The sequence below is a fragment of the Ambystoma mexicanum genome, chromosome 2q (genome assembly GCF_040938575.1).
Source record: "Ambystoma mexicanum isolate Mex_15411 chromosome 2q, UKY_AmexF1_1, whole genome shotgun sequence".
Classification (NCBI taxonomy): Eukaryota; Metazoa; Chordata; class Amphibia; order Caudata; family Ambystomatidae; genus Ambystoma; species Ambystoma mexicanum.
In genome coordinates this window covers 150,872,740-150,899,081 of record NC_090924.1, presented here as the reverse complement: position 1 = coordinate 150,899,081, position 26,342 = coordinate 150,872,740, and the positions used below count along the sequence as shown (strand labels likewise).

The window sequence follows — 26,342 nt, the reverse complement described above, 5'->3', positions numbered from 1 at the left end:
TGATCTGCTTTTCTAAACGTTTTGGTCCTTTCAAGGTAGAAGTTCTTACCAAATGTAGATTATGCAATTTCTCTTATGCCACAGACGCCTGCGGTCTAGGAAGGAAAACGGGAAGACATATTTCCAGGTTTAAGTGAAAAGTGGAAATCACCTTAGGCCAGTGGTCTTCAAACTGTGGGGCGCGCCCCCCATATGCAGACCTTGTTAAAGAAAATGGACGAGGTTGGATCCCTAGAGGGGGATAACGAAATATCCGATAAGGACCTTCTGTCTGAGTCTGAGTCCAACAGCTCTCCTTCCTCCGGGCGTGCACATGTGAGGTTCTCACGTGCCGGTATTGCTGTTGACACCGTCGGAGCTGGCCGACGGAAAGGGCCGGTTCATCGACGGTCGATATGGTCGGAGCTGCCACTTGAGGTAACTTCTCGTCCATTTTCTTTAACAAGGTCTGCAACGTGGATAGAACCTCCAGTGATAGAACAGACTGTGGGTTAAGAAGTGGGGTTGTAACCGGGATATTTGTCCCGCTGGAAAGAGTCAGCTTGCTAACCCCTTGTAACCTGAGCTTTGCAGGCCCAGCTATCCTCTCACAGTCCTCGTCCACAGAGGATACAGACAAGGCCGCCTCCTGTTGCAGCAAGGATTCCGGTAAAACCGGGTCGAATACCTCCAGGCCTCCTGCGGGATCTCCGTCGACGAGGCTAAAGTCGGGCCAGCCGTCATCGTAGCCACCACCTGCGGCATAACAACAGACGAAACCAACTGCATTTTTGGTAGTGAGGGAGTCGACGATCGCCCTCCCGTCGACGACGGTGGTATCTGCGCAGCTCCCTGAGGCGTTCCCATCTTTTTTGAACTTGACCTGTGTATCTCAGACTCTTGACTCGAGGATGATCTATGGTGATTACCTGAGGAGGATCTCGACTTCTCCTTTCTCTCCTTTTTCGACGATGATGATGAGGTTTTCTTCAGTGAAGATTCCCTTGCGGAATGGCTTCCCGAAGACTCCTTCTCCGCAGGGCGTGGTTTTTTCAACGGGGGTTCAGCCGATGCCGAACGGCGGGGGGCCCCTAAGGATTTTGATGCCGAGGCCACGTTGCGCGTGGAGCCTACCTCCGAAGGCAGGTACACACCTGCTCCATCACTCAACCAGACCACCAACCGCCGACTCCGGTCTTTAAGAGTCTTTTGGGAGAAGCCCTTACATATGTCGCACTTGTCTGCCGAGTGGTGAGGGTGTAGACAATATATGCAGTCCATATGTCCATCCTCCTCATACACTTTCTTCCGCCCGCATGTAGCGCACGGGCGGAAAAGGGCTTTTCCAGACATCAGGAAAAAACACAATGAACAACCTTGACAAAATAGTAGATGGCGCGAGGTGATCCCACTACTTTGGAAGACGTTTGAAATCTGAAGGGAGCCGCGGGGGTGGGGCATTTATACCGCTACGTCCTATTGGGGCATGCGTGAGCAGCCCAAAAACGACATGGATAGGACACAAAAGTGTCAAAGTTTTCCTATGGAAAAACGGCCTTATAAGTGTACCCGAGGGTTCCCAGTCTGACGATGGGGAATAGTCTAAGCATGCGAATCCATGAAAGATCCAATGCTGGAGAAGGCCGATCTCTAAGTTAGGAATTCTAAATCACATGAAGCCATAGGATGAAATGGTTTTTGCATTAGGACTGCTAAAACCACGTTGAGATCCCACTGAGGTGGAGGTTGACGAATATGGGGATGTAAACGAAAAAAAGGCCCTCAAAGTGCCTTGTTTTGAATGGCCTCGTTTGAAAGAGAAAAAGACTTATGTTCTCTATTCAGGTAAGCACCGATAGCTGATAAGTAATGTTTGCACATGTCTACCTTGACACCGGTGGAAACAAGATAAGACATGAAGAACATGATATTATCAATGGAGGGCTTTATAGGGTTAAGGTTTTGTTCTAAGGCCCAGTTACAGAAACGTAACCATTTACTACGATATTGCTTCTTAGTGGAAGGTTTCCTGGAGGCCAACATAATAGCAATGTTTTGTTCTGATAATTGCAAGTGGGAGAACGCTAGCTTTTAAAAAACCAAGCCTTCAAGTTGAGCAATTGAGGGGAGGGGTGAAGAACCTGCCCTGCTGTTGAGTCAAAAGATCTCTCGAAAGTAGAAGATCTAAGGGGGGATGCCCCGTTAACTCCAGAAGATCTGGAAACCAAATCTGGTGAGGCCAGAACGGGGCTATTAGAATCATTGTCAGGTTGTGTGACATTTTGAATTGCAGCAATATTTTGTGAATTAATGGAAGAGGTGGGAAGGCATAAAGTGTTAGATTCGACCAATCCAGATGTAGAGCATCTCACAGGGACCGAGGACCCTGACTTTGCCTTGATGCAAACTGCAAGCAAAGTGTGTTGTGTTGGTTGGCAAAAAGATCTACTGATGGATGGCCCCACTTCTGAAATATCATGTGTGCTACTGATGGTCTCAGCTCCCATTCATGCAGAGCGGACTGTAACCTGCTTAGTTTGTCCGACAGGACATTCTTCTTCCCCTCGAGATGGCACGCCACCAAGAAAATGTGATTTTGAATGGCCCAATACCAAATTTGTTCTGCTAGGAGACACAAGAGGCGGGAGAGAGTCCCCCCCTGCTTGTTGATATAAAACATTGCAATGGTATTGTCCATTTGAATTTTCACCACATTTCGTTGAAGTGAGGGAAGAAAAGATTTTAGAGCGAAAAATATGGCTCTTAGTTACAGGACATTTATGAGATCCTTTCTTTCCTGTGAGGACCAGAGACCGTGAGCTGTTAGGCTTTGACAATGAGCCCCGCAACCGTACTCGGAAGAGTCTTTTGTTATGACTATTTGGTGGGGAGGAGGGTTGGAATGGAGATCCTGTTAGCAGGTTGTCTGGGGAGTTCCAACAGCGCAGAGAGTCCTGAACTTGGCCTGGAATTTGGATCTTTATTTCCTGGGGATCAGAGAGCCGATTCCAGTTGAGAGAAGATGCCACTGAGTCGTTCTCATATGGAGCCTTCGTAAAGAGAACTAGGTTTATGCAAGAGGCCATGAGACCCAAGAGTCTTTGAAATCACCAAGCTGTCAGTGACTGATGAGTAACTATGGTTTGCTGAATGGCTTCCACTCTTTCCAAAGGTGGAATGTCTTTGTGAAGTGTAGTGTCTATAACTGCTCCCAAGAATTGGATCCTTTGCGAGGGACTGACGGATTTTGTCACATTTATGAAGAACCCCAGGTTGAACAGAGTATGGCATGTAAATTGTAACTAAATTGTAACTTCTGAAGCAATGCCTCCGGAGACTGGGCTTTGAGAAGCCAGCCGTCTAGGTAGGGATATAGATGGATTTTCTACACCCAAAGGTAGGCTGACACTGACCCCAGAATCTTTGTGAAAACACTGTGGGCAGAATTTAGTTCAAAGGGTAGACATGTGAACTGGTGGTGAGACCTTCCTATTGTGAATCTCAGAAACTGACAGTGGTGTTTGTATATGGGGATGTGAACATAAGCTTCCTGTAGGTCTACAGGTGCCATCCAATAGTTTGGAGGTAGAGAAGCCAGAATCTGAGAAATGGTTATCATATCGAAGGTATTCAGAGACAGAAATTGGTTGAGGTCTGAAAGTTCCAGAATTGGACGGACCCCGCCTGATTTCTTTGGGATTAGGAAGTAACACAAGTAAAATCCCTGACCTACTTCCTCTTGGGGAACCAATTCTATCGCGCCTAGAAGGAGTTTTTGAATCTCTTCCAGGAGCTCCGGGGATGATTTCTGGAACTTTGGAGGAGAGGAAGGTGGAATAGCCAGAAGGGCAAGGCGGTAACCATGTTGAACAATATTTAGAACCCACTCCTCTTGAGTAACGGTTTTCCAAAAAGGGAGGAAGTTGGAAAGCCTTCCTGCTACCAGGGATGTATGCTCCTGAATGATGGTTGGAGCGGGAGGTAAGTACATGTACGGGGGGGAAGCCAAATAGACTTCTTTTGCTCCTGAGCAGAATTAGAGGAAGAGGGAGGGGCCGATTTCTTCTTGTGTCTATACCGTCTCTTTTTGCAAGAGTAGTATGATTTAGCAGAAGTGGAAGAACCACTGTTGCCTTGTGTATGTGGTTTAAATGCCTTGACGGTTTGGTCATATGGTTGTTTCACTGAGATGGAGCTGAGAGATTTAGCTGCTGTGACGCTGGCCTTACATTTCTGTCGGACCTCATCTATAGATGTCAAACAACGTTTTGCCATCGAATGGAAGGTCAAGCACCTTTTCCTGTATATCCTGGTGAAGGGAAGAGGCAGACAGATATGCGTGTCTCCGCATGCAGACTGCACTAGTAACTGCCCTAGCAGTTGTGTCAGTTAGGTCTTTAATGACTTGAAGCTGTTGCATAGCAGCTTCTCTGCCTCCAGAGATCCAGAAATAGAACTTGTCTGCGGCATCCTGAAGTAGCATGTCGGTGAAGCGCTCCAGATTCTCCCAGCTAAGAATATTAAATCCCGCCAGAACCGTAGCAGTGGTAACCTACCTAAGTTGCAAGGTAGAGGTGGTGTAAGACTTCTTACCTTTGGTCTCCCATGCTTTTGCATTTTTGTCAAGCACTGAAGCTGGAGATGGAGAAGGGCCTTTATGCCAAGGACAGCAGAGACTACTGCTGATTGAGCTGGAAGATTTCCCATGAGTATGAATTGTTTGTCCTTGGGCACCTTATATTTATTGTCTAGGGCCTTGGAGATGTGGGGATCGGAATGAGGTTTTCCGCAATGAGCCAGAGCTTGCTCCATAATGGAAAATTCCATGGGCAGTGGAACCTTAGACTGCTGTGTTGGTAGTTTCCCAAGAACAACAGCCATTCAGGCTTGTCCTTTAGTGACAATGTCATGGAACACATTAGAAGGTGAATGAGTGGTGTCCTCCTCTGAACTTGAGTCAGTGTCCTTTGACATTTTCTGCTTTTTGGGTGGAGGAGCAAGGTCCACATTGTCCATTGGTACCAGTACAGGGTGAGGAGTAGGGTCGACTGGAACCGGTCCCTGAGGTAGTACTGGTGACATTTTGTCCTTGATGCATTGAGCCAAGACTTTGAGGAAAGGCTCAGAAAGCATTGTTTCCAGCACAGTGTTAGTGATAGTATCCAGTGATTCCCTTGAAAACAAAGCATCGAATGCAAAATTCTTTGAATGCAATATGATGGAAAAAATGTTTTTTTTAAAGGTAAAGGTTTTATTTGTATTATAATGGGTTTTCAGGGGTAAAAAAACAGGGGTTGGGGGGAAGCCCCCATTACATTTTTTTTTTAAAATGCATTTTTTTCGATGCTTTTGCATTCGATGCTATCACTATAAACCTTAGTGATGTCGTTTGCCATTTGGCAGGGGCTAGGTAGAGGTTCTTCCAATGTGATAGGGAAAGTATAAGAGTCAGACCTATTAAGCGGTTGGCTAAGATTATAAATGTTCAACACCACCAGTCTAGGCACCTGAATGTTGGTTAGCACCAGTTGGGGTGCAGGTTGTGCACGAGTGAAGGTTGACACAAATTGTCCTCAGACTGAGTAGAAAATTGAGTAAAAATATGAGGAGTGTGAGCTCTCAAAGGAGTGCTGAACAATTGTTCTGGCGGAACAGTAAAACATTTAGAAACGCCAAAGTCTTCCGAGTCAGAAATTCATTGTTTTTCTGGCTCTCCGGTGCCGAACCGGAGACAGAAGCCACGGGAGATTTCTTCCATTTGGTACCGAATGCTCCATGAAAACACAGACTAGATCTTGAATGAGAGTGCTTATGCCTCTCATGAGAGGACTTATGAGTTTTCCTCGGTACCGAGGAGCTTGCAAGCTCAACTGTGGTAGTTGAGGATAAAACCTTTTCTTTCGGTACCGAAGTACCAGAAGTTTTATGTGCAGAAGCTGACTTGGATTTGTCTGGTAAAGGGGAATCGGAATGAACCGAATCAACCCTGGAGGCGCGAACCTCTTTGCACGTACCCTTGCCTGTTCGGTGTACCGAGGCAATAGAAGGTTTTGACGGTGCCGTTGTTATTTTGTCCGTAGTAAATAACTCTTCCGGTACCGGGTGGGTCTTCTGTGACCCTTTCCAACCTGGAGGTACTAACACTGTGCCACCTGGAGGTACTAGTGCTTTTCCACCAAGAAGTATTTTCAGGCGAATAGGCCGGGGGTTTGCCCCTGAACAGCCCTGTGAAGACTCCAGAACTGAGGAGGCAGTCTTCCTTTGGGTACCGACAGCCGGTGCCAAAACTAGTACCTCACCTGAAGGTATAGTCCCCCTCTTACCGATATCAGCTTCCCTCCTGTTCTGAACGAAGTCCTCGGTCACCTTCGGTACTGGTCCCAGCTCGGACATTGAGAGAAGACGAGTCCGCAGACACCTTAGGTGAATTCTGCAGCAAAATATGCAGGTACTCACCGGGTGATGTATAGCCAGATGCAGGCATGTTGGGGATCAGCCGCTGAAAAATGCACCCGGAAATGGATGCACGCATAGAGGAAGCCACCACAAATTGAAAAAATAAAATAAAGAACCAATCACTAGGGAAAAAAGGGATGGACAGCCAAAGGAACGCCCGACCCGCCCAGTAGGTGGAAAAACAGGAACTGGGTGTGGACCGTTGATGATGTGAGGGTAAGGTGTGGGCCCGGGGTGGAGGGACGCAAGCATGACGTGGGCCCTTCCCCTTCTAAAATTCTTAAAGTGATAGCTATCTTTTTCAGCCAGCTTTTTTAGCCCGCCTGCGGATACAGATGTTTCCAATCAGTTGGGAAGGAGGGAGAGCCAGGACGACAGAGAAAAATAAGTACATGTTTGCCTACATTGGTGTGGCTTGGAGCCTCTCTCCAAAGGACTGTACCATTCAGGATTCTGCAGCTCAGAATGGATGACAATTTAAACACGGCTGTTAGAGAGTCTCCCTATGGCGCAGCTCCCACTTATACCACTGAGGCTTTCCCCTTTCGCCAAGTCACCCCACCTGCATCTAATAACAGTGGACATCTCACCTGGTCTGAGGGAAAAGGACTGTCGAAGTGTTGGGTTAGTTCCACCCACCCCAAGACTAGGCCTACATGGCCTTTCTTTGCCCGGGTCTACCATTTTACCTGCCTCACTGTGTAAATATCGCCCCTCATGGACACGCTGATTTTGGAAGCAAACCATCATTTTGTTTGTTTATGTAGTGCACACTTTAGTTTTTATTTTCAACTGGCAATCTGCAGACTGCCAGGACCTTCAGGGGCCGCCACAGATTCAGCCCTAAGATACTGTTATAGTCCAGTAAGGAATGCTCTACGTACACTCTCACCACAATGGTGCATCGTATTTTATATGGTCCTCAGATATGTCTGGAACCTATTTTCGAAAGCAAGTGCATTATGGAATTTGTGGGCCATTAATTTAATGCTTTTAAGGCTCTGTAAGGCATCTTGTGCATCTTGTGATACAAAACAAGAGTCTGGAATACAGACAATAGTGTCTTGTCTTGCACAGTCTACAGCTGCAACTTTGACACATAACACTATAGATAAGTACACCATATCCTGCCTGTGTAGTATGTTCTATGCTTGGTGTTCAGGTATTCTTTCATTATGTCTGGGGGTATTTACGTTCCTTTCTCCAACCCCTCTGGCTATTCCTGGACGCTGGGAGGAGGGGATCCAGCTGAGACAGGTAAGCGATTGTGTGGCAAGAAGTACCGGACGTCGTGCATGTTTAGCTTTACCGTTGGGGGATCATCTTGCCTGCTGTCAGCACGCTGTCTGCTCGCCTGTCTATGCCTGTCTCAACCCATTCACGTTTGCACTGGCTTGGCAGTCCAACGATCTGCTACAGTTGCCCCCTCTTTCCAAGTGGCAGAAACGGCCAGACTTCAATTCAAGGTGGATTTGCTAAGGAAAAATAATTTACAGGAATTTGTGGCTTTAGAATCTGTCATATTTGAAGTGGTGTGAAGAAAATATGATCCAAAAGAGCCCTGCATTGAGGTCATTGGAATGGGTTATCTAAGGGCTTAACAGACACTGAACGGGAGAGAGAACTTTTGAGTTATCCTAGTTGGTGCCCTTAAAATGGCTACAAATGTTCAAAGAGCAAGAGGAATGTGGGGTGTATAAGGGGCATACTGTAAAATAAGACAGAAAAGTGAAGGCTATGTTGCTTCCGGCAATATTACTGTTGATGTTTTATTTGGAATAGCATATGCTCTGGAGTCCACATTTCCAGGTGCAGGAACACACACTGAAAACTAGCAGAGCAACATATACCAACTCCCCAAAAGACATTGAAAATAGATTCATTTTGATGTTTTGGCCTGGCTTGTTTTTCAATGGAACACACCCCACAGATAATAGTTTTCTACGCGAAAAGGCAAATAAAAAAGTTAGGAATCACATTCATAACGACAAACAATAACTTTTTGACTAACAAAGTCTGGATATTTTGTTCAAATGTTATCGAGCAATACAGAATTATAAAAGTTACTTAAGATTCATTTTTTGAATTGGGAAAGGCTGTTAAACTTTATAAGGGATACATTACTCACCGTTATCGTATTTCTGATGCTTGTATCTGCTTAGATTCACATGCTGTGCATAGGCCGACATCTAGTGGAAGCTGCAGAGTATTACAGTTTGTTTTTCGAAACTCGAAAATGGGCGTCGACACAGGGCGTGCCAGTAATACTATCCCTAGGCTGGTCGGAAGCACTGAGCAGAGTTCCCTGACTTAGATTTTGCAAATATTGTTATATATTTCCCCGTTTATTCCACCTATACGTGGAGTCTCCGAACATCGACACTCAACGCCGAATCGGAGAAAAGTCAACCGTCGAACTACAGCGACGGATTTGGGCCTCGGCACAAAACATTTTTATAGTGTATTGTTTTTTATATAGAATAAACCCAACTATTAAGCAGTGACACGCTCTGCACATTTTGGGGTGGGTAATAAGTATCACAAGGACAAATGGTATGGGATTATGCCTCTCGCTAATGGGTGGAGGTTGAAAAAGAGGTCGGGTAGATGTAGAGGTCATGTGGTGTGGTCACTAGGAACAAGCTACCAAAATGGTGCATAACTGAGTGAGGAAGGCAGCAAGCGAGTGCACGAGTGAGACACTCTGTGAGTCAATGAGTGGGTGAGTTATTAACCACTATGTCACACATTTATACAGTGGATGGAAGCAATGACTGAGTGATGTGATAGGAAAACCTACTTCCCTAACTCAGATAAACACAATATACAGCAACTATACTTTTGAGAAGAGTTTTGCTAATGCTCCAAGCAAGCATATGAACTAAATAAGTGGGAGAGAAGGGAAAACATAAGTAGAAAGGCTATCAAATGCATGGACTATAGATTGAGCACCTTGGTGGACTCAAATCATGGTAAAAATGGTCTCAGCGTGGTAGTTCTATCTAAATTACAAATATACACCAAGGTAAACAGAGATTAGCAAGCTAAGAAATAGAGATTTCATCTGCCAGATTCTCCAATGGCAATTAATGAATAGATTTGTTGTAACATGCTAAACAACGGTGTACAGTATCTAGGCGCGGTACTGGGATTCAAACCTGCGTTGCTCTGCGTTGCTCTGCGTTGCCTTGCTTCCAAGACAAACGCATTGCCCCTGTACTATCCTTCTGGCAAGAAGGTATTTTACAGGAACAATTAGCTTCCTGCTGCATGGGAACTATACTCTTGTCATTTTTAAGTTGGCTCATGGACTCAATGAACTCCATGTTGCACATTCTCCCTTTGGTCTACCGTAACACACAGGCTGTGCCAAAAATGTGCTTTCATGTGTATTTTGTTAATAATTGTACTTGCAAAAGGATTTTCACTTTGAAAAGGTTTTGAGCGGAGCAAGAAGTAGCAGAAGTGGTCTGCCGTGGCTGGCGAGAAATTATCTTTACTGTTTTAATTGTGTTGGAGGAGGAGCTATTGTCGAGGAAACTCTGCTTCTTGTTTTAAAAGGCAACATTTTACATGGAGCGCAGCACAGACCAAGAAGTGGCACAAGTGGTCTGCCGTGAGCCGCCATCCTGCTGTAAGTACAAGTCATCCACCCTCCTGGCCCACCTCTGCAGTAATCAACACATCTCTCCATCTAGCGTCCCTTGGATCTATAACTGACTGCTCTATGTTGCATGTAGACTTCGTAAACAGAGGTCCGCTTGATTTGGACATAAGGGAGCTAGTCTTATTGAAAATGAAGGTGGGTCTGTGCAACCCCGCTGCATATCTTTCTTGTCAGGAATATGCATAATTCCAGACGCAAACTTGTCTCAATCTCCTTCACTTTTTATTCCTGTCTCACCCAAATCAGCAAATTCAAACGACCCATTATCAAACTCCTTTATGCAAGCTTCCCCGCTTATTGCAACTAGTCGCTTGTCACTGGGAACATTGTTGCATGAGGCCACTGCAACACCTGGGTCAGCCCTCCACACACACTTTGGCTCAGGCTCAGCTTGTGAATTCTACTGAGTCTATTGCAGAAGAGTTTCGGGACCAGAGACTAATAATGAGATCTATGGCATCAAAACTGGAATTTTTAGAGGCCTTTGTCTATGGCTCTTTTATTTTAAATCTGGCACTCCTTTTATACCAGTGGACCATAATCCAGTTTCATCTGAAAAGGCGCAAATTCCTAGGAGTTCCTTTCAGGGTCACACATTACAACAGAAAAGGAATACCCAGGAGCTCGACACTGTGGGATGTACTGTGTTGCCTGATTTACCACAGGTTTGGGATCCCAAACCCCAAACTCTCAATCCGTGCAAGAGTGTCGTTCAGGATGGGGAAATATAAACGTGCCTCTCTTTTTAGCATTGGTGCAACAAGTCGACATCCAGGAGTCTCATCTACCTAGAGCTGTGACCAATGTTACTTTGGATCATGAAAGTTCTTCAAATGCAAAGACGAAGGACATGGCTACAAACACAGTCACTGCTCCTGTTTGCATGGAAAAGAAATTAAAAAAAAACATGAAAAACCTTCCCAAACAAAAAACAGGGGCTCCTGTGCCTTTTTGAGGGACTTGAGGCGTGAAGCACTGAGTACCACTCAAGATGTACTTTCCAAACGTAGTGATTAGCATGTGTTATGTATCATAGATCCGGATATGGGTGCATTAAATTCTTGTGATGAGCCTATTTCTGCTCCTAGAAAAGCTACAAGTAAAAGAAAGCATTTAGAAACAAAGGGCTTAATGGGAGTACAAGGCTCTACTAAGAAATTCTTAAAACCCATTTCAGAAGTTTATGAAGATTTAAACCTAAGCGCCCTGACAGTTTATTCTGAAATGGAAAGTACTGCAGAGCCAATCGAAAGGTCCATAGATATTTTAGTTTAAACTGCTTCTTTGCCCATGCTGGCAAAAAATGTGGTTTTGCCTGCAAACTCCAAAAAACGGGCACCAATTTTTTTTTACAGAGAGTACAAAAAAAGCTCTTCTTGTTTAAGTCGACCCTAAAAGGAGCTCAATGTGGTGAAACAGACAATTTAAACATGCATGCGCTCTGTAAAATTCAAACATCCAGCTCTGATGTGCAGCAACACTTACAGTCTGTGTTGCAAAATCCACGGTCCAGTGTTGCAGCAGATCAGACTGTGTCTCCCAAAACGAAAATTATTGCACAAGGCACTACCTTAATTGAAAGAAGGAAGATTTTGATTCAGGCCCTGGCGAGGGTCCCTTGGGAGGGAGGGCATGGGGTTGACCTCAAAGGCCCAATTACCCTCTGCTGAACCCTTTATGACATTAGAAGAAAAAAGGAGGCTTTTGTTCCAACATCTCCATAGGAAGGTTTCGGATGGGCCAGTGTGCCCTCCCTCCCTCTCTAGAGACCTGCCACTTCCATCTAATAAAATTGTGAGCCAACTAATGGTGTCCTCGCAGGGGCACCATTTAAAGGCTAAAAAGGGGACTGATGGGCCGAGTGTTGTTAAAAACTGCTTTGCAGAAGATCACACTTTATACATCAAACAAATTCTTATGGACAGCTCACTGTTCCCCTTAAATCGGCGACACGTTATGGTTTTGTTTTCAGAGATTCCAAACCTCTGCACAGTAACGTCAAAAGACACTGTTCAGGTTGAGTTTATTTCTGATACACGACTGGATGTGGTTAACTCATATTTTTTCTCTAGAATTATCAGAAATGTGGTACTCTCAAAACTGGAAGATTTTATGTCTTTGGGATATGATGTTATGCAAGCAACGAACGTGGCAAATATAAAAAGATAGTAGAAAAGAAACGTTATTTCCAGAAAGACTCAAGACACGTAAACAAAGATCCCCTAGGTACGATGGTTAAAGTAAAGCCTTGAAACAAAATTATAAAAATTCGCTAAAGAACCATTGCTTCAATTTAAATACTTTGGATGTTGAGGCAATGTTTGGCTCAATCATTTCCAAAGATGCACACTCCTTCTGGAGATTGGTAAGGACACCAGACCTCCAACATTTTCTCCATACCCAACCGATACAAGCAGAGATATGGGAGGCACATTTTTCCAAGTTGTACGACGAAAGAGAAGGTGCTAACGAAAAGGGGATTGAAGTGACTGGGAGTTGGGCTGAGTGCATGCAACTGGATTTAGAAAGAGTTTAAGTCCTTTAAAAAGAAAAGAAAAATATCAAATTCATCAGGCCCAGATGGGCTTGAAATGCTATGTTAAAACCTAACGTCAATTTGTAGGCAGCTATTTTGTGGGGCCTGTTTCAGGATGTTTTAAGATTGAACACTCTTCCCGCTTCTTGGAAAAAGGCCTTGATTATTGTAATACATAAAACCGGTGATAGATTACAGCTTAAACATGATCACCCAATTTCTCTTTTGGACTGCTGTGGCAAGATATTTGGTGCTTTGATTCTTCAGGAACTTTGGAGTTGGGCATCTAATGCAGGTGTTTTTGACACATTTCAATCAGGGTTCTGGGAAGGCATGAGTACTGCCCAAAACTGTTTTGTAATCCATTTGTTGCAAGAGTAAGCCCAAAGGGAAAAAGGAGTTCTTTATTGTGCCTTCCTGGACATAACACAGTGCTTGACTGCATTAATAGGGCTACGCCGTGGGCTAAATTAGACAAGCTGGGGTGTCCCAACGGCATACTGAGTATGCTGAATGCCCTACACTCGAAGACAGAGATTAAAGTCAGATTAGACCAAAATGGTAACACAACAAAATGGATTTCAACAAAGCGGGGTTTACGCCAAGGCTGCGTTTTGGCACCTTTTTTAATTTAACTTGGATATTAGCAGCCTTGGTGTCATTTTTAAAGACATTTTTAATAATCCCCCTAAATTGGGAAACCTTCAAATTAATCATTTGGCTTATGTTGATGATTTTGTTTTATTCGCCTTAACTCCTATTGACCTGCAGAGAGCTTTGGCAGCGACAAACACCTATTTTTTATCAAAAGATTTGATATTAAATATAAATAAATCAACAATGTTAATGATAAAATATATCAAACGAAGTAAGATTAATCGGTAATATTGATTTTAATTGGTTTTTGAATCACACGCATTTAGAAGTGGTTCACAATTTTAGATATTTGGGCGTTGTAATCTATGCCAGGCCCTCTATAGCTGTCCCTATTTGGAAGTATTACCACCAAAAAAAGGTTCCTCGTCTTCTGTATGGAGCAGAAACAGGTCTGTTGTACAACTTATGGGACAAGGCTGAATCATTATTATGGATGTACATTTTCTTCCTGTCGTGTGGAACTCCGATTTCAGTCATAAGACATGAGGCTGGTCTGATTTCGTTACATGCCTGCTCAGATAGGAAAAATGTTCAGTTGTGGAGAAATGTTTTAATGCCTCTGGTCAATTGTGCGTTTTAAGCTTTAAAGATAGAACTGAGTTTGAACTTAAGTAGAGTTTCATTTGAATGGACGCTCAAAATGACTGAACTGCTGGAGTCCTACAATATTCTTGAAGATGACCTAATAGGTTTGCCTCATAAGATTAAAAAGGAAATATTCGAAACAGACTGGATTAAAAACAAAGCATCAACAATGAACTACCATCTTTTTTTACCATTTTAGACATGAAATTAAGGCTTTTAATGTTCTCCCGCTTATTTGTCAAAACATCCTTCAAGATAGCATGGAAATCCAATGTTAAGTTTTAAATTGAATTTATTTCCAACAAGAGAAGTGTTAAGTGCAAGGAAAAAATACCAAGGAATTTGCGACAATGCAGATTTATCTGTGTGTAAAAAAACAAAATTATGCACATTTTAGTTGTTGGACATTGAATCATGTGACGTTAGAAAAGAAAACCTGTTTTACTTTTGTAATTCTTCAGACGTAAATGTACTTTTACTGGATTTAAAGAAAAAACAGCATCCTAGCTATTCAAACAAACAAAATTCACATCAAGTTAGGTCTTTTTCACGATACCAGTCATACATTTCTACTAAGCAAAAGTAGTGCCATTTTGAATATATGGTGCCAAACTCCTTGACCTTTTTTGTTAACATCACTGGTTCAGAATTGAGTTGTTGTTTTGAAGGCAAGTTCTAAACCTATCAAAAGGGGTTGCAGAGTCAGTCATTCAATACAAATTGGGCTTATCCTTATTGGAAGCAATGATATGGTGGATAATTCTCAGCCTCTTTAACCAAATTGTGAACAAATGAACAATAAAATAAAATAAAATAAATGAATCCTCTGCCCAATTGTATATTTAGTAACCTACTTCCTTCCTTGAACTATAACTCAGTCCCAGAACTCAATTTGCCACACCATGATTCCAATTTACCTGGTACGTCCGGGTGCGTGCCCATGCTGCTTCAACCCTAACATGCACTAAAAATGTATACTTCCCATTTGGAAAAAGTGTGATATTTGCAAAGCGCATTCCAGAAAGTGAGGCACTGCCGATGATAATAATTACTGTTAATTATCAGGCCACAAGTTCAATCAAGACTAGAACCAGTGGATAAGATGAATACTCTTAAGTTAGAAACCCCCCTTTCTGCAAGAAAGATCAGAGACAGTTCAGTTTTTCTAACAGGATTAGCCCCTCTGAGTGACGGGTTACACAGTAATTTCTGCAGGAGGTCCTCATAATAATGGTTTAAAGGTTTCTGGATCAGCTTATATCTAAACTAGCTGCAATTAAGGGAGGTTATTGGTCATAAACATGTGACATGGAATCATACTTCTCGTGCAAGCTGAAAGAAACAAATCTGACATGTTTAGTTATTATTTACCATGGGTCAAAACCACATAGAGCTGTCACAAGAAATTAGAGTTTACGTCCGCTTGAAGCAACTTTGCCCACCTCCTCCTGGCAAAAGACTCCATATTAAAATGCTTTCCTTAGCATCCACGCCCTATTCTGGTATGGGCTGCTCTCATAAGGGGTCACCCTACGCAAGACGAGAAGACTGGGTGATATTGTGAGCTTTGAACGCCCTACAAAGTGGGGATGACCACCATAAAACTCACCACAACAATTACAGGGCTAAAATACACAGCCATTAATGCTCTGTTATTGTTTGGTTTGTGAATTGTCAGATAGATTTAACCATCAACACGTCATCAAAAGCCATGCAAAACAATAAAAAATAACCGAATATGCCTTAATAACAAGTACAAGTTGCTCACCATAGTGACTCTTGTACTGGCAGTCTTTGTCCCCTATCTATGGATGATACAAATCAACCCCAATCAATGTTAAGTTGTGCTCACCTGTGATGTGTATTGCTGCAGTGGTCTTGTCCTCACCGGAGTCGCAGGTGTATTCTCCAGAATCGTCTGGCTCTGCATCATGAATGATGAGCTCAACAGTGTTGCCCTCCTGGCCCATCTCATACTTATCAGTGGAATGGACCCTGATAGCCCCCTTCCTCCACTGCACTGGAGTATCAGGTTTACTGAGCTCTGCCCGCAGGGTGACTGTAGATCCAGCCTCCATACCTTGATTCTGTAGTTTTCGCACAAAGACAGCAGGGAGAGCTGCATCAAAAGCAAAATGGAAATATTAGCACACCTGCCTGCTCATGCTGTAGGCGCTAGTAAAGTTGATATTTATTCATTTAGCACATTTCTAGACTAAAAATATGTTTTCCAGGGGTAACAATCCTGACCATATTGCATTTCAGCTTATGATATTAGAGCTGATCTTAAAGGTGGGTGGGTGGGGCCAGCTACACTTAGTTTCTTAAGTGTGTATTGAGTTCTTATCTGTAGTGGGCAATGAATCCCAGCTACAGTGTGTCTTGTCACAGGTTTTGTGACAAATATAGTTGAAGAGTTTGTTGTTTTCCAAATTATAGTGTTACCAGGAACTGGATGGGCTTACTGCGCAAAATCTGAAGGCTGCTAGATGTAGTCAATGTGTTGTTTTCATTGCTAGGTTGCTGGGGGAGGGGTGATGGAGGCCCTTGAAGACCAGGCAGGCAATCCATTATATGTGCATTACGCCAAGAGCAAGGCTATGAAGATACCAGGACTCTGGAGACACAATAGAATCCGCCTCCATCCCTGAAGGGGGGCAGGTTAAAAAGAAGAATAGACTTGAGGCACAAAATCAAGCAGAAGATGGTGAGAAATGCATTGATATCACCTCTTTGAAGCGTTGCTCTCTCAAATGTGTTGCCAATGTGAGTGACATCACTTTGCTTTTGGGCCTATAGTTGAAACAACTGATACCCCAATGCTCAGATCGGCATGGAACCTGAAGGCTACAAGATTGGAACCTGGAAGGGCAGGACAATACTGTCCTACTCTTGACAGCCATGCAAGAAGCACAATTGGGTTGGCTAATAATAAGCCCTATCTTCATAGCAAGGAGAAGGTTCAGATACTTCAGTTTATGGTGTGCACTATATAAACTTTCCAATTAACTCAATATGCACTCCCAAGATAGTGGAGCTACAAGGTCCATAAAAAACTAAGGATGGGAAAAGGAAAGATTAAAAGCCACAAACCAGCCACGAGTACAAATAAGGTATTAAAATGAACTTAAGAAGATCCTCAAAAATACAGATAAAAAAGAAATTGTATGCATTGGTTGAGATCAACCTTATGCAACACTGACAAACATACATAAATAAATGGTTACAATTAATCCAAATACTTTTACATACACAATTCCCCAACTCTTAATTAAAACTTAACATACATTTCCATTTTAAAAATAACTATGACAACTGTCAATCTCATTACCCATACAGTGGGATTTGAGCTAATCTCTCTCAGCATCTCTTTCCATATATATTAGGCATCTGCCATAAAAACCGTAGAACTGCCCCCATATATTTTGCTCCACCATTGATCGGAATATACAAACATTTCTTGGTTGCTCTTCAATGCATAACCTTTATAATAGCAACTTATCAACTTAGGGCAGCTAAAATACAGATTTAGCTAATGTTAGTGTATATTAAGGGTCTCAGGCAAAGCCTTCTGTGCATTTTTCTGTTTCTTGTCCATGTCTTTGCTTTAAGAGTGAGATGGGAGAAACAGTAAACAGGCTAAGGCAAATTGCTGAGAGATCATTGATATGTTCCCTATACAACAACTGATTTGTGATTGCATCTCCCCTGGCAAACATTGTCAAGTCTCTGTGGTTTTTCTAGATGTTGAAGAGCATCAATTACAAGATCTAGCCCGCGGGTACCCCAAATGAAAAGGGTAGTGGACCTAACTTAAAAGAACCTATCTGGATGAGCTTGGTCCACCAAGATAAAACAAAAACCACTCCGGGACACAACCAACTAAATGTATGAGACAGGCTAAAATAGAGATGAGAGCTCATTGGCTGATCACGTCAAAGGCTGCTGAGACATCAAGGTTATTGAGCAAGTAAGCATCTTCACATCCAGTATGTGCACAGCACTATCCAATACCTGTAGACTGCCAGTCTCAATACTACACCACTTAAGAAACACAGATTGATTAACAAGTGATGTGAAATTAGATGATTCTGCAGCTTTCATGCTGCACAGCTTTAATATATTTTTCTTGAAATGTAGGGCTGTCAATTGACAAAGGCCCTCCAGCTCTCTCTCGAAAATACTGATTTAATGATGCCCAGAAAACATCCTGGGACAGGTCAGGAAGACGAACATTTCAGGGAGGTCCCTAATCAGTGTGCTACATTTGTAACCCCTTTCTCGAGGCCATATCTTTCATAAAACCTTGTATAGAAACTCTAGAAACTCTCATGGGCGAAAGAAAACAAGGTTTTGAGGCTTTAACAATCAATCTGGTTAAATGGTATTACCTTTATCTCTGAAATACTGATTGAAAGTACAAACAGAGTATAGGAATGAGTTAGTACAGGAAGGGGATTGAGACAACTGTTTACCAACGTTATGATGGAAATGTTTTAGCAAAGCCAATTCAGAGAAAAATAAGCATTGGCAAATCCCTTTGTTTTGGTATTTGCAGTGGTTTATTGCATTTTACATTTGTGGGTAAGAATAAAGTATATACCTGGACTCAACCTAATCAAAAATTCCAAACATGTCTGCAAGTTACTGTTTGCAGACACAACATTGTTAGTACACATAGTAGGAAGACATTGCTTCACTGCTGTGTATTCAAGCCTTTTTACTATCTTTGAAACATTTAAAATATGCATGGTGATTTTAGGAGTGAAGTAGGGTAACAGGGGTAGGATTTATCTACATTGGAAGGGAGAAATGGTGTACTAAGTTTGAAGGGATAAGGGGTGAGCCCAGTTGGGAGGCATAAGGCGGGGATGAGCATGTTAGGCAGGAGTGAGCCAGGCTGAGTGGGGTTACTGGAATGAGTGAGATAGGGTGGATGGCCTGGTAGAGTGGCGAGAGGAACAGTGGGTGGTGGTATAGATGGGTGAGGAAGGGTGAGGGTTGAGAGCTGTAAGGAAGGGCAGGTGTGGGTAGAAAGGGCTGAGGTTGGATAGATGGCTTAGAGTGAGGTGAGGTTGGGTGAGTGGGGGTATAGACGGGTGGTGGTGGGGTACATTGGGGTAAGAGCAGAGTGTGATGGGGTAGAGTGGGATGAGGTGGGAGCAGTGTGGGTGTGTTAGAGTAAGTGGGCTAAAGAAGAGTGATGGAGTGGGGTGGAGTGGAGGTTGGGCTGAGGAAGGGTGCATCAGGGTAGAATGAGGAAAGATGGATGAGTGGGGTGGGAATGAGGGTATATTGGGGTGTGGTAGAAAGGATAGATTAGGATGAGCCAGGTGTAGAGTAGGGTGGGAGTAAAGTGAGGTGAGGTGGGGTGGTGTTAGAGATAGAGTAGGTAGGGGTAGCGTGGGGTTGGGTAGAGTTGAGGGGTGTATGGTAGGGTAAGGGTATAATGGAGAATGTGGGGTAAAGTGGTTGGGGTTGTGTGGAATGGGATAGATTGGTGGTGAGGGGGCAAGAGTGGTGGGGTAGGGTAGTGTGTTAGGGTTAAGTGGGTGGTGTAGAGTAGGTGGGGTAGGGTGAGTAGGGTAGAGTTGGTGGGAGTACAGGAGGTAGAGTAGTGGGATAGGGTAGTAGAGCAGTAGATAGATGTATTTGAGTAATGGTGGAGTACAACAGTGGGGTGGGGATACGGTAGGGCAGTAGGGTAGTGGGGCAGCAATTGGGGTGTGTGGGGATACAGTGGGCATGGCTGGTATGGGGTAAAGATAGAGTTGGCAGAGATAGAATGGAGTGAGGGTAGATTGTGACTGGGTAGGGTAGAGTGGTACCCTATGTACGGAAGTGGATAGTCTAGGGTTGAGTGGGGTTAAGGCAGAGTGGGGGTAGGGCAGAGTAGGTGAGGATAGAGTGGGTGAGGTGTGTTAGTGTGGGTGGGGTAGCATTGGTAGGAAAGAGAGGGTGTAGGTATGGGGTAGAGTAGTGAGATGTGGGTATAGTGGGTATGAGGCAGCGGTAGACTGGAGGTAGAGTAGTGAGGTGGGGTAGAGTAGTGGGGTGGGGTAAAGCAGTGGGGTGGCGAAGAGTGATGAGAAAAATGGTGGGGTAGAGTGATGATTTTAGAGGATGTAGAGCAGTTTAGTGGGGTAGAGTATTGGGGAGGTGACAGAGCATAGAGGGGAGGGTAGATAAGAAGGGGTATGTATAGTGAGTGGAATGCAGTTGGTGGGGATAGAGGAGTAGGGTAGAGTGATGAGGTGTGTTAGAGTAGTGGGGTAGGGAAGAAAAGAAGGATGAGGCAGAGTGGTTGGCGGGGATAGATTACTAGGTGTAGAGTAGGTGGGGTTAGAATGGAGTGTGGTGATGTAGAATGGTGGAATGTGATAGAGTCGAGAGGGGAACTGGTGGAAGAGTTTGGGGTAGGGGTAGAATTGTAGGGCTAGGGGTACAGTTGTATGAGGATAAGGGTACAGAAGAGTGTAGGCGGAATGTGTGGGGGTATAGTTGTCAGGGATGGCTGGCTTGCTGAGTAGTAACTAGGAAGAGTATGTACATAGAATTAACATTGTGATTGCCCAAGTCAAGATGGAGAGAAAGAAACTTAATATGATTGGTTTGAGGAACAATGCTATGTTTGGTTTGCCTGATTGGTGGAGAGGATAATGGTTGGGTTCTTGGGAGGTGAGCAAGATTCTAAACTGCCTTTCATCCAAAGTAATTCAGTGGCTGGTTGTATTTTAGTTAAGCTCCTTAAGTAAGGCCTTTCAGAGTTCAGAAGATTTACTAAAGAAGTAAGAAAATCGTTTGCTGAGCCAGAGAGATCAAGAAGACATCAGGTGGGATTGTTCCTTTTAAAAGCTTAAAGATTTTCACAGTGAACTTCCATTGTTTATCAGAAACTTAAAGAGTTTAGAAGTTTAAAGCTTACTGAGAGAAAGAACGTTTACAGTTTATTTACAATAAGGAAAAAACAATTGAAAAGACTGTGCGCGCATGTTTTAAAGTTGTAAACTGTGCGAAAAGTGTTTCAAGACTGTTTAACGTGCGCGCAAGTCCTCATGACTTCAGCAACGTCATTGGGAGCGCGTGCATATGAGAGCGCGTGTTGGATTGTGATAGAGTGCAAGTCCATATCAACTGAGCGACGGTAGTTTTTGGCGCGTGTATATTTTTCACGTGAGCGACGTTACGTAAGAGAGCGCGTGTAGGATTGCGATAGAGCGCGAGTCCATATTAACTGAGCGCGAGTAGTTTTAGCGCGTGTTTCGGATGGCAATCGCGCGCGTAGTTTTTTTAGAGCGTGCGCGTGTTTCTTGTATGCGTGAAATTGTTAAAGTGCGCGTGTTTCACATGCACGTGAATTTGTTAACGTGCGCGTGTTTCACGTACACGTGAATTGTTAAAAATGCGTGTTTCACATGTGCGTGTATTTGTTAAAGTGCGCGTGTAATTTTTAGCGCAAGGACAATTTTTCATGTTTTGTGATTTCGGGTGTTAATCGCATGAATGCAGTGAGAATTTGCACCCACCGCATCGCCGCTCTCTGCCCCAACTTTCAGTGCTATGCGGACGATACCCAGCTCATTTTCAGGCTACCCTCGGCCTCCTCCTCTCCTTCCCTCATCTCTGACTGTCTGTCTGCTATCCAGGAATGGTGTGCCGCCAATGACCTCTGCCTTAATGCCAGTAAGACTGAGATTCTACTCATCGGCACACCCACCCCCTCCTTCCCTGCAGCTCTCTGGACGGCCTCTCTTGGCCCTCTTCCTGTTCCTACCTGCAAGGCAAAAAACCTCGGGGTTATCTTCGACTCCACACTCTCCTTCTCTCCGCATATATCCGACGTCTCTAAGAAGTCACACTACCAGCTGCACCTCCTCAGAGGTATTCTTCCCTTCCTCTCCTTCCCCCAGAAGCTCACTGTCTCCCGAGCCCTGGTTCTCTCGAAGCTGGACTACTGTAACAGCCTCTATCTTAATCTGCCTGCCTCCACTATCCGCCCTCTGCAACTCATCCAGAACAGAACTGCGAGACTTGTCCTTGGCTTCAAGCCCAGGGACCGTATCTCTCCAGGACTGAACTCTCTGCACTGGCTCCCAGTGGCTGCGAGGATAAACTTCAAAACCCTCTGCATTGTCCACAAGGCCTTCTGGGGCCTGGGGCCTAAATACCTTCAACTCTCTCTTCCTAAATATCTTCCTTCCCGATCCCTTCGCTCATCCGTCTCCAACTCCCTCAGGGTCAGCCGCTTCTCGAAGCAACGTGCTGGGGTAGATCTCTCTCCGCGGCAGGGGCCTCCCTCTGGAACAGCCTTCCTGCCTCCCTGAAACTTGAGGAGAACCATCTCCGGTTCAGGAAGCACCTCAAAACCTTCCTCTTTGCTTCTGCTTTCTCTCTCCCTCTCCCCTGCTAATTCTTTGCTGAAACTGCACTGAATCTGCAACTGGGCCACTCTCCCCGACCCTGGGCCCAGCCACTCTCCACTTGCACTGCCTCCCTGGCAACCCCTGCACTGCGGGACTGTCCCTGTATCCCTCCCGCCCCCCCTTCCCAGCACTTAGCTGCACTTACCTTGCACTTGCCACCAGCTGGCCCTCCTTATTTATTATTTATTTTATTCTACTTACCTTGTACTGCACTTCCCCCTCCCCGCTTCCACTTCCCCCCTCCCCCCTTGCACTTCTTCCCTTCCCCCTACCTCTGCACTTGCGCTATCTGAATGACACCTGGCCTATTAGGATCGTTGTCTGTCTTCCCCCTGTTCCCCCCTCCCTGCCTCGTCGCGCCTTGAAACACTTGTGTATAGGGGCGTTACAAATGCCATATCATATCATATCAATTCAATACTTCAAGAAAGACTGTATTTCTCAAGAGTATTTGGAGATGTACATTTTATGGAGTTAAGTGAACTTAAAGTCAAAGAAGAATATCTAAGGTTGTAAGGTGTTTGCAAGAGTCATCTTCTTCAAAATATTAAAAAGACTGGAATGGCTAGTGACAATATGCACCGAAACATTACAAAGGTTTTCAAGATATTCTCTACAGACAATTAACCTCTAAGTTCTGAACAGAGGTATAAGAGGTAAAGAAGTTAGAGTTGTTTTAAAAAATAATTTAGAGAAAAAGATTTACACTGATGTATAAGTAACCAAGTGTGTTTGTTACTACAGATACCAGAGCCTACCAGAAGGTTGCAGGTGTCATGCCGCGAGGCAGGTGGAGCCTGTGGAGCTGCTGGCGGCGCAGATAATAGCACATCATACGCTCCGCTTACCCGTCACGTACTCCTTTAGCAACGTTCTAGTGTTGCGCGCTGACGCGACTCGGAAGCTTAAAAGCCTTCCGCTTCCGGATCGCGGACGTGTTGCAACGCTTCCGGTTTCCTTGTTTCCGAGAGTGCTCTACGCTCTGTGCTTTTCGCAGCTTTCATGCTCGTGTATTTTTCTCCGTCGGTCCCCGATCCCAATCGGGTTCCTTACTCCTCTCCTTCTAACCTGTTCTTTTTCCCGCTGAGCCCTTTTCCCCCTGTTATTCCCGTTCCTCTTATTTCCCCTTTTACTCTCCCTCCAGTCTTCTAGCCCACCCCGTCCCATCTTACCTTCACTCTGTGTTCCTTACCTTTTCTCCATTCTGCCTTCCAGGACTAGTCCCTCCTTTGTATTCTCTCATCTTCCTGCTGGATTCCCTGTGTACCAGATCCCGGCCTGTTAATTCGGATTGTCTACTCTACCGCTTGGACACCTTCTACAGTTGCTTTCAGTGTACCATTCCCTGGCCTGCTTTAGGACTGCCGACTTCTGTTTCCTCAAGTGATCATCCTTCTCCTTTGGACTGCATTCCTCCGGACCTCCTACAGAATTTCTCCGCCGACCATCTCTTCTGCCTGGCCCCGTCTCAAGACTACATCTCAGGGGTCGCTCAGGGGTTTTTTGTGCCTTAGGGATTTTTCCCCTTATTGGCGTTCCCGGAGGGGGGCCCAGGGCACCCTTTTTTGGGTAGCACGGTGGCTTCCTTCCGTGGCCGTCCTTATCTACACAAAAAAAGGAGAGACCTAGACGAAGAGGAGAGAAGGGTACGGAAGGGAAAGAAGAAGGTGAGGAGCTAGGGGAGGGTGGAGAATCAGAAACAACGTTCTCTGACAAGGATATCTCAGGTCCCATTGACAGCAGGGCTGCAGTGTCTCCGTTGTTATTTTATCCAAATTCCCCTTTCCCTTTCCTGGGGTTTTCAGCTCAGCTTTCACTTTAGGGTTGAGAGGTGCACTCTTGGTGAGGGTCTGTGGGGCCAGCATCAGCTCCTGTGTAATTCAGTCAAGCCGGACCCTGACAGGATGAAAGGCCCACGATAATTTTTCCACCTGAGCTGATATGGATCCCACAGAAGCATTAGCAAGTTCCATAAGGGACATGTTTTCGGAGCTAAAGGAGGAGATGAGGGCAGTGCGAAGAGAGAACCAGGAATTACAAGTCAAGTTTGAAGAATTAAATTCTGAAGTTACCAGCAGGAACGAGGACATTTCTTTGGAGTCAAGAGTTTCTGAGAGTCCAAGTAGAGAATTACCAGTGTTAGTTAGAGAGGATTTGGGTGAAGGAACGAGTTCTCAGGAGGGAAGTAGGGGGAACTTGAATAGACCTTTAGGTCCAGCCCCTTTAGCACCTCCAGAACGTGTTTGAATTAATAGATACTCCACAGTTGAAGATTATATTAGGGATGCCTTGGTTAACGTATCATAACCCTCAGATTGATTGGGGAAGGAGAGTTGTTAAATTGGATTCACCTTTTTGTGTTGCAAATTGTTTTAAGGTAAAGGTTCAGGAAGATGAGTCTGATGGTTGTTCAGAAGTTGTGGAAGGTTTGGTAAAATTGGGTGCCATAGTACATTCTATTGGGGCTGTAATAGGAGAATTACCAAAGTGTTATCAAGATTATAATGATGTGTTTAGTGAAAAGGAAGCTAATGAATTACCTCCTCATCGAGAATACGATTGTAAAATTGATTTAGAACCAGGAGCTCACATTCCTTGCAGTTGCATCTATCCCCTGACTGAGAAAGAGAATCAGCATTTGAAAGATTATATCCAAGAAAATTTGGCTAAGGGGTTCATCAGACACTCTCAGTCGCCAGCAGCTTCTCCACTATTTTTTGTTCCAAAAAAAGAAGGTATGCTACGGACGTGTATAGATTATAGGGCATTGAATAAAATTACAGTTAAAAACAGATATCCTCTGCCTTTAATTTCAGTGATGTTGGACCAGATTCAAGGAGCTTCAGTGTTTACCAAATTAGATCTTCGTGGTGCATACCATTTGGTGCGGGTACGTCAAAGTGATGAATAGAAAACAGCATTTAGAATAAAATTTGGTCTTTTCGAATATCAAGTAATGCCATTCGGGTTGTGCTATGCCCCGGCAGCTTTTCAATTTTATATAAATGAAGTGTTGAGAGATTTCATTGACATTTTTGTAGTAGTTTACATTGATGACATTCTCATTTATTCCAAGGATCTACTGCAACATGAAGAACATGTTAAGAAAGCTTTACAGCGATTAAGGGAGAATAAATTATTTGCTAAGTTAGAAAAAAGCCAATTCCATTCCAAAGAAGTGGAATTTTTGGGTTTTATTATTGCTCCCAAAGGTTTGGAAATGGACATGAAGAAAATTAAAGCAGTAGAACAGTGGCCAATTCCAACTTGTGTTGAAGATATTCAAAGCTTCCTGGGTTTTGCAAATTTTTTACAGGAGATTCATAAAGGACTTCTCTCAAACTGTTTCTCCCATCACCAAATTATTGAAAAAAGGAATGAAATTTGAGTGGAAGGATGAAGCGGATCAGGCTTTTAAAAAATTGAAGAACTGTTTTACATCAGGACCAATTTTATTACATCCAGATCCTTCTCAACCATTTTTTGTTGAAGCAGATGCTTCCAATACAGCAATTGGAGCAGTACTTTCTCAAAGGCATCCTGAAACTGGACAACTGCATCCTGTGGCCTATCTTTCCAAGAAGTTGCTTCCAGCTGAGATGAACCACACGATTACTGATAGAGAACTCCTGGCTATCAAGAAAGCATTTCAAGAATGGAGGCATTATCTGTTAGGAGCAAGATTCACAGTAACTTTCTTAACCGACCATAGGAATCTTCTATTTTTGAAATCTGCTCGAACATTATCACTAAGACAACTTAGATGGTCGCCTTTCTTTTCGGAATATGATTTTGTAATAACCTTCAAGCCAGGACGGTTAAACGGTAAAGCGGACGCTTTATCTCGACAAAGTTCGTCAGATGATGTAGAACATCAGTTATTACCTGAGCCAGTGATTGCAGAAGGTACATTTATTCGAAGTAATACAAAAGAAGAGAACCTGCTTCTTGCGAAATTCGAAGGGAGTTACCGGAGAAGGCGATTTAATCTTGGCTTGCGGAGGGTTCTGGAAGACATTTAATTGATGGATTTCCATGT

General features: G+C 44.0%; 1 protein-coding gene across 12 annotated transcripts in view; it reads right to left on the bottom strand.

The window, feature by feature from the left end:
• Positions 1–26,342, bottom strand: part of OBSCN (obscurin, cytoskeletal calmodulin and titin-interacting RhoGEF) — a 3,169,051-nt gene that overhangs the window by 1,517,590 nt on the left and 1,625,119 nt on the right. For all 12 annotated transcript variants that reach the window (XM_069647058.1, XM_069647065.1, XM_069647061.1 and 9 more), the window contains one exon: positions 15,733–15,999. In XM_069647058.1, coding sequence (XP_069503159.1) covers positions 15,733–15,999 — 267 coding nt within the window. The remainder of the gene's footprint in view (positions 1–15,732; positions 16,000–26,342) is intronic.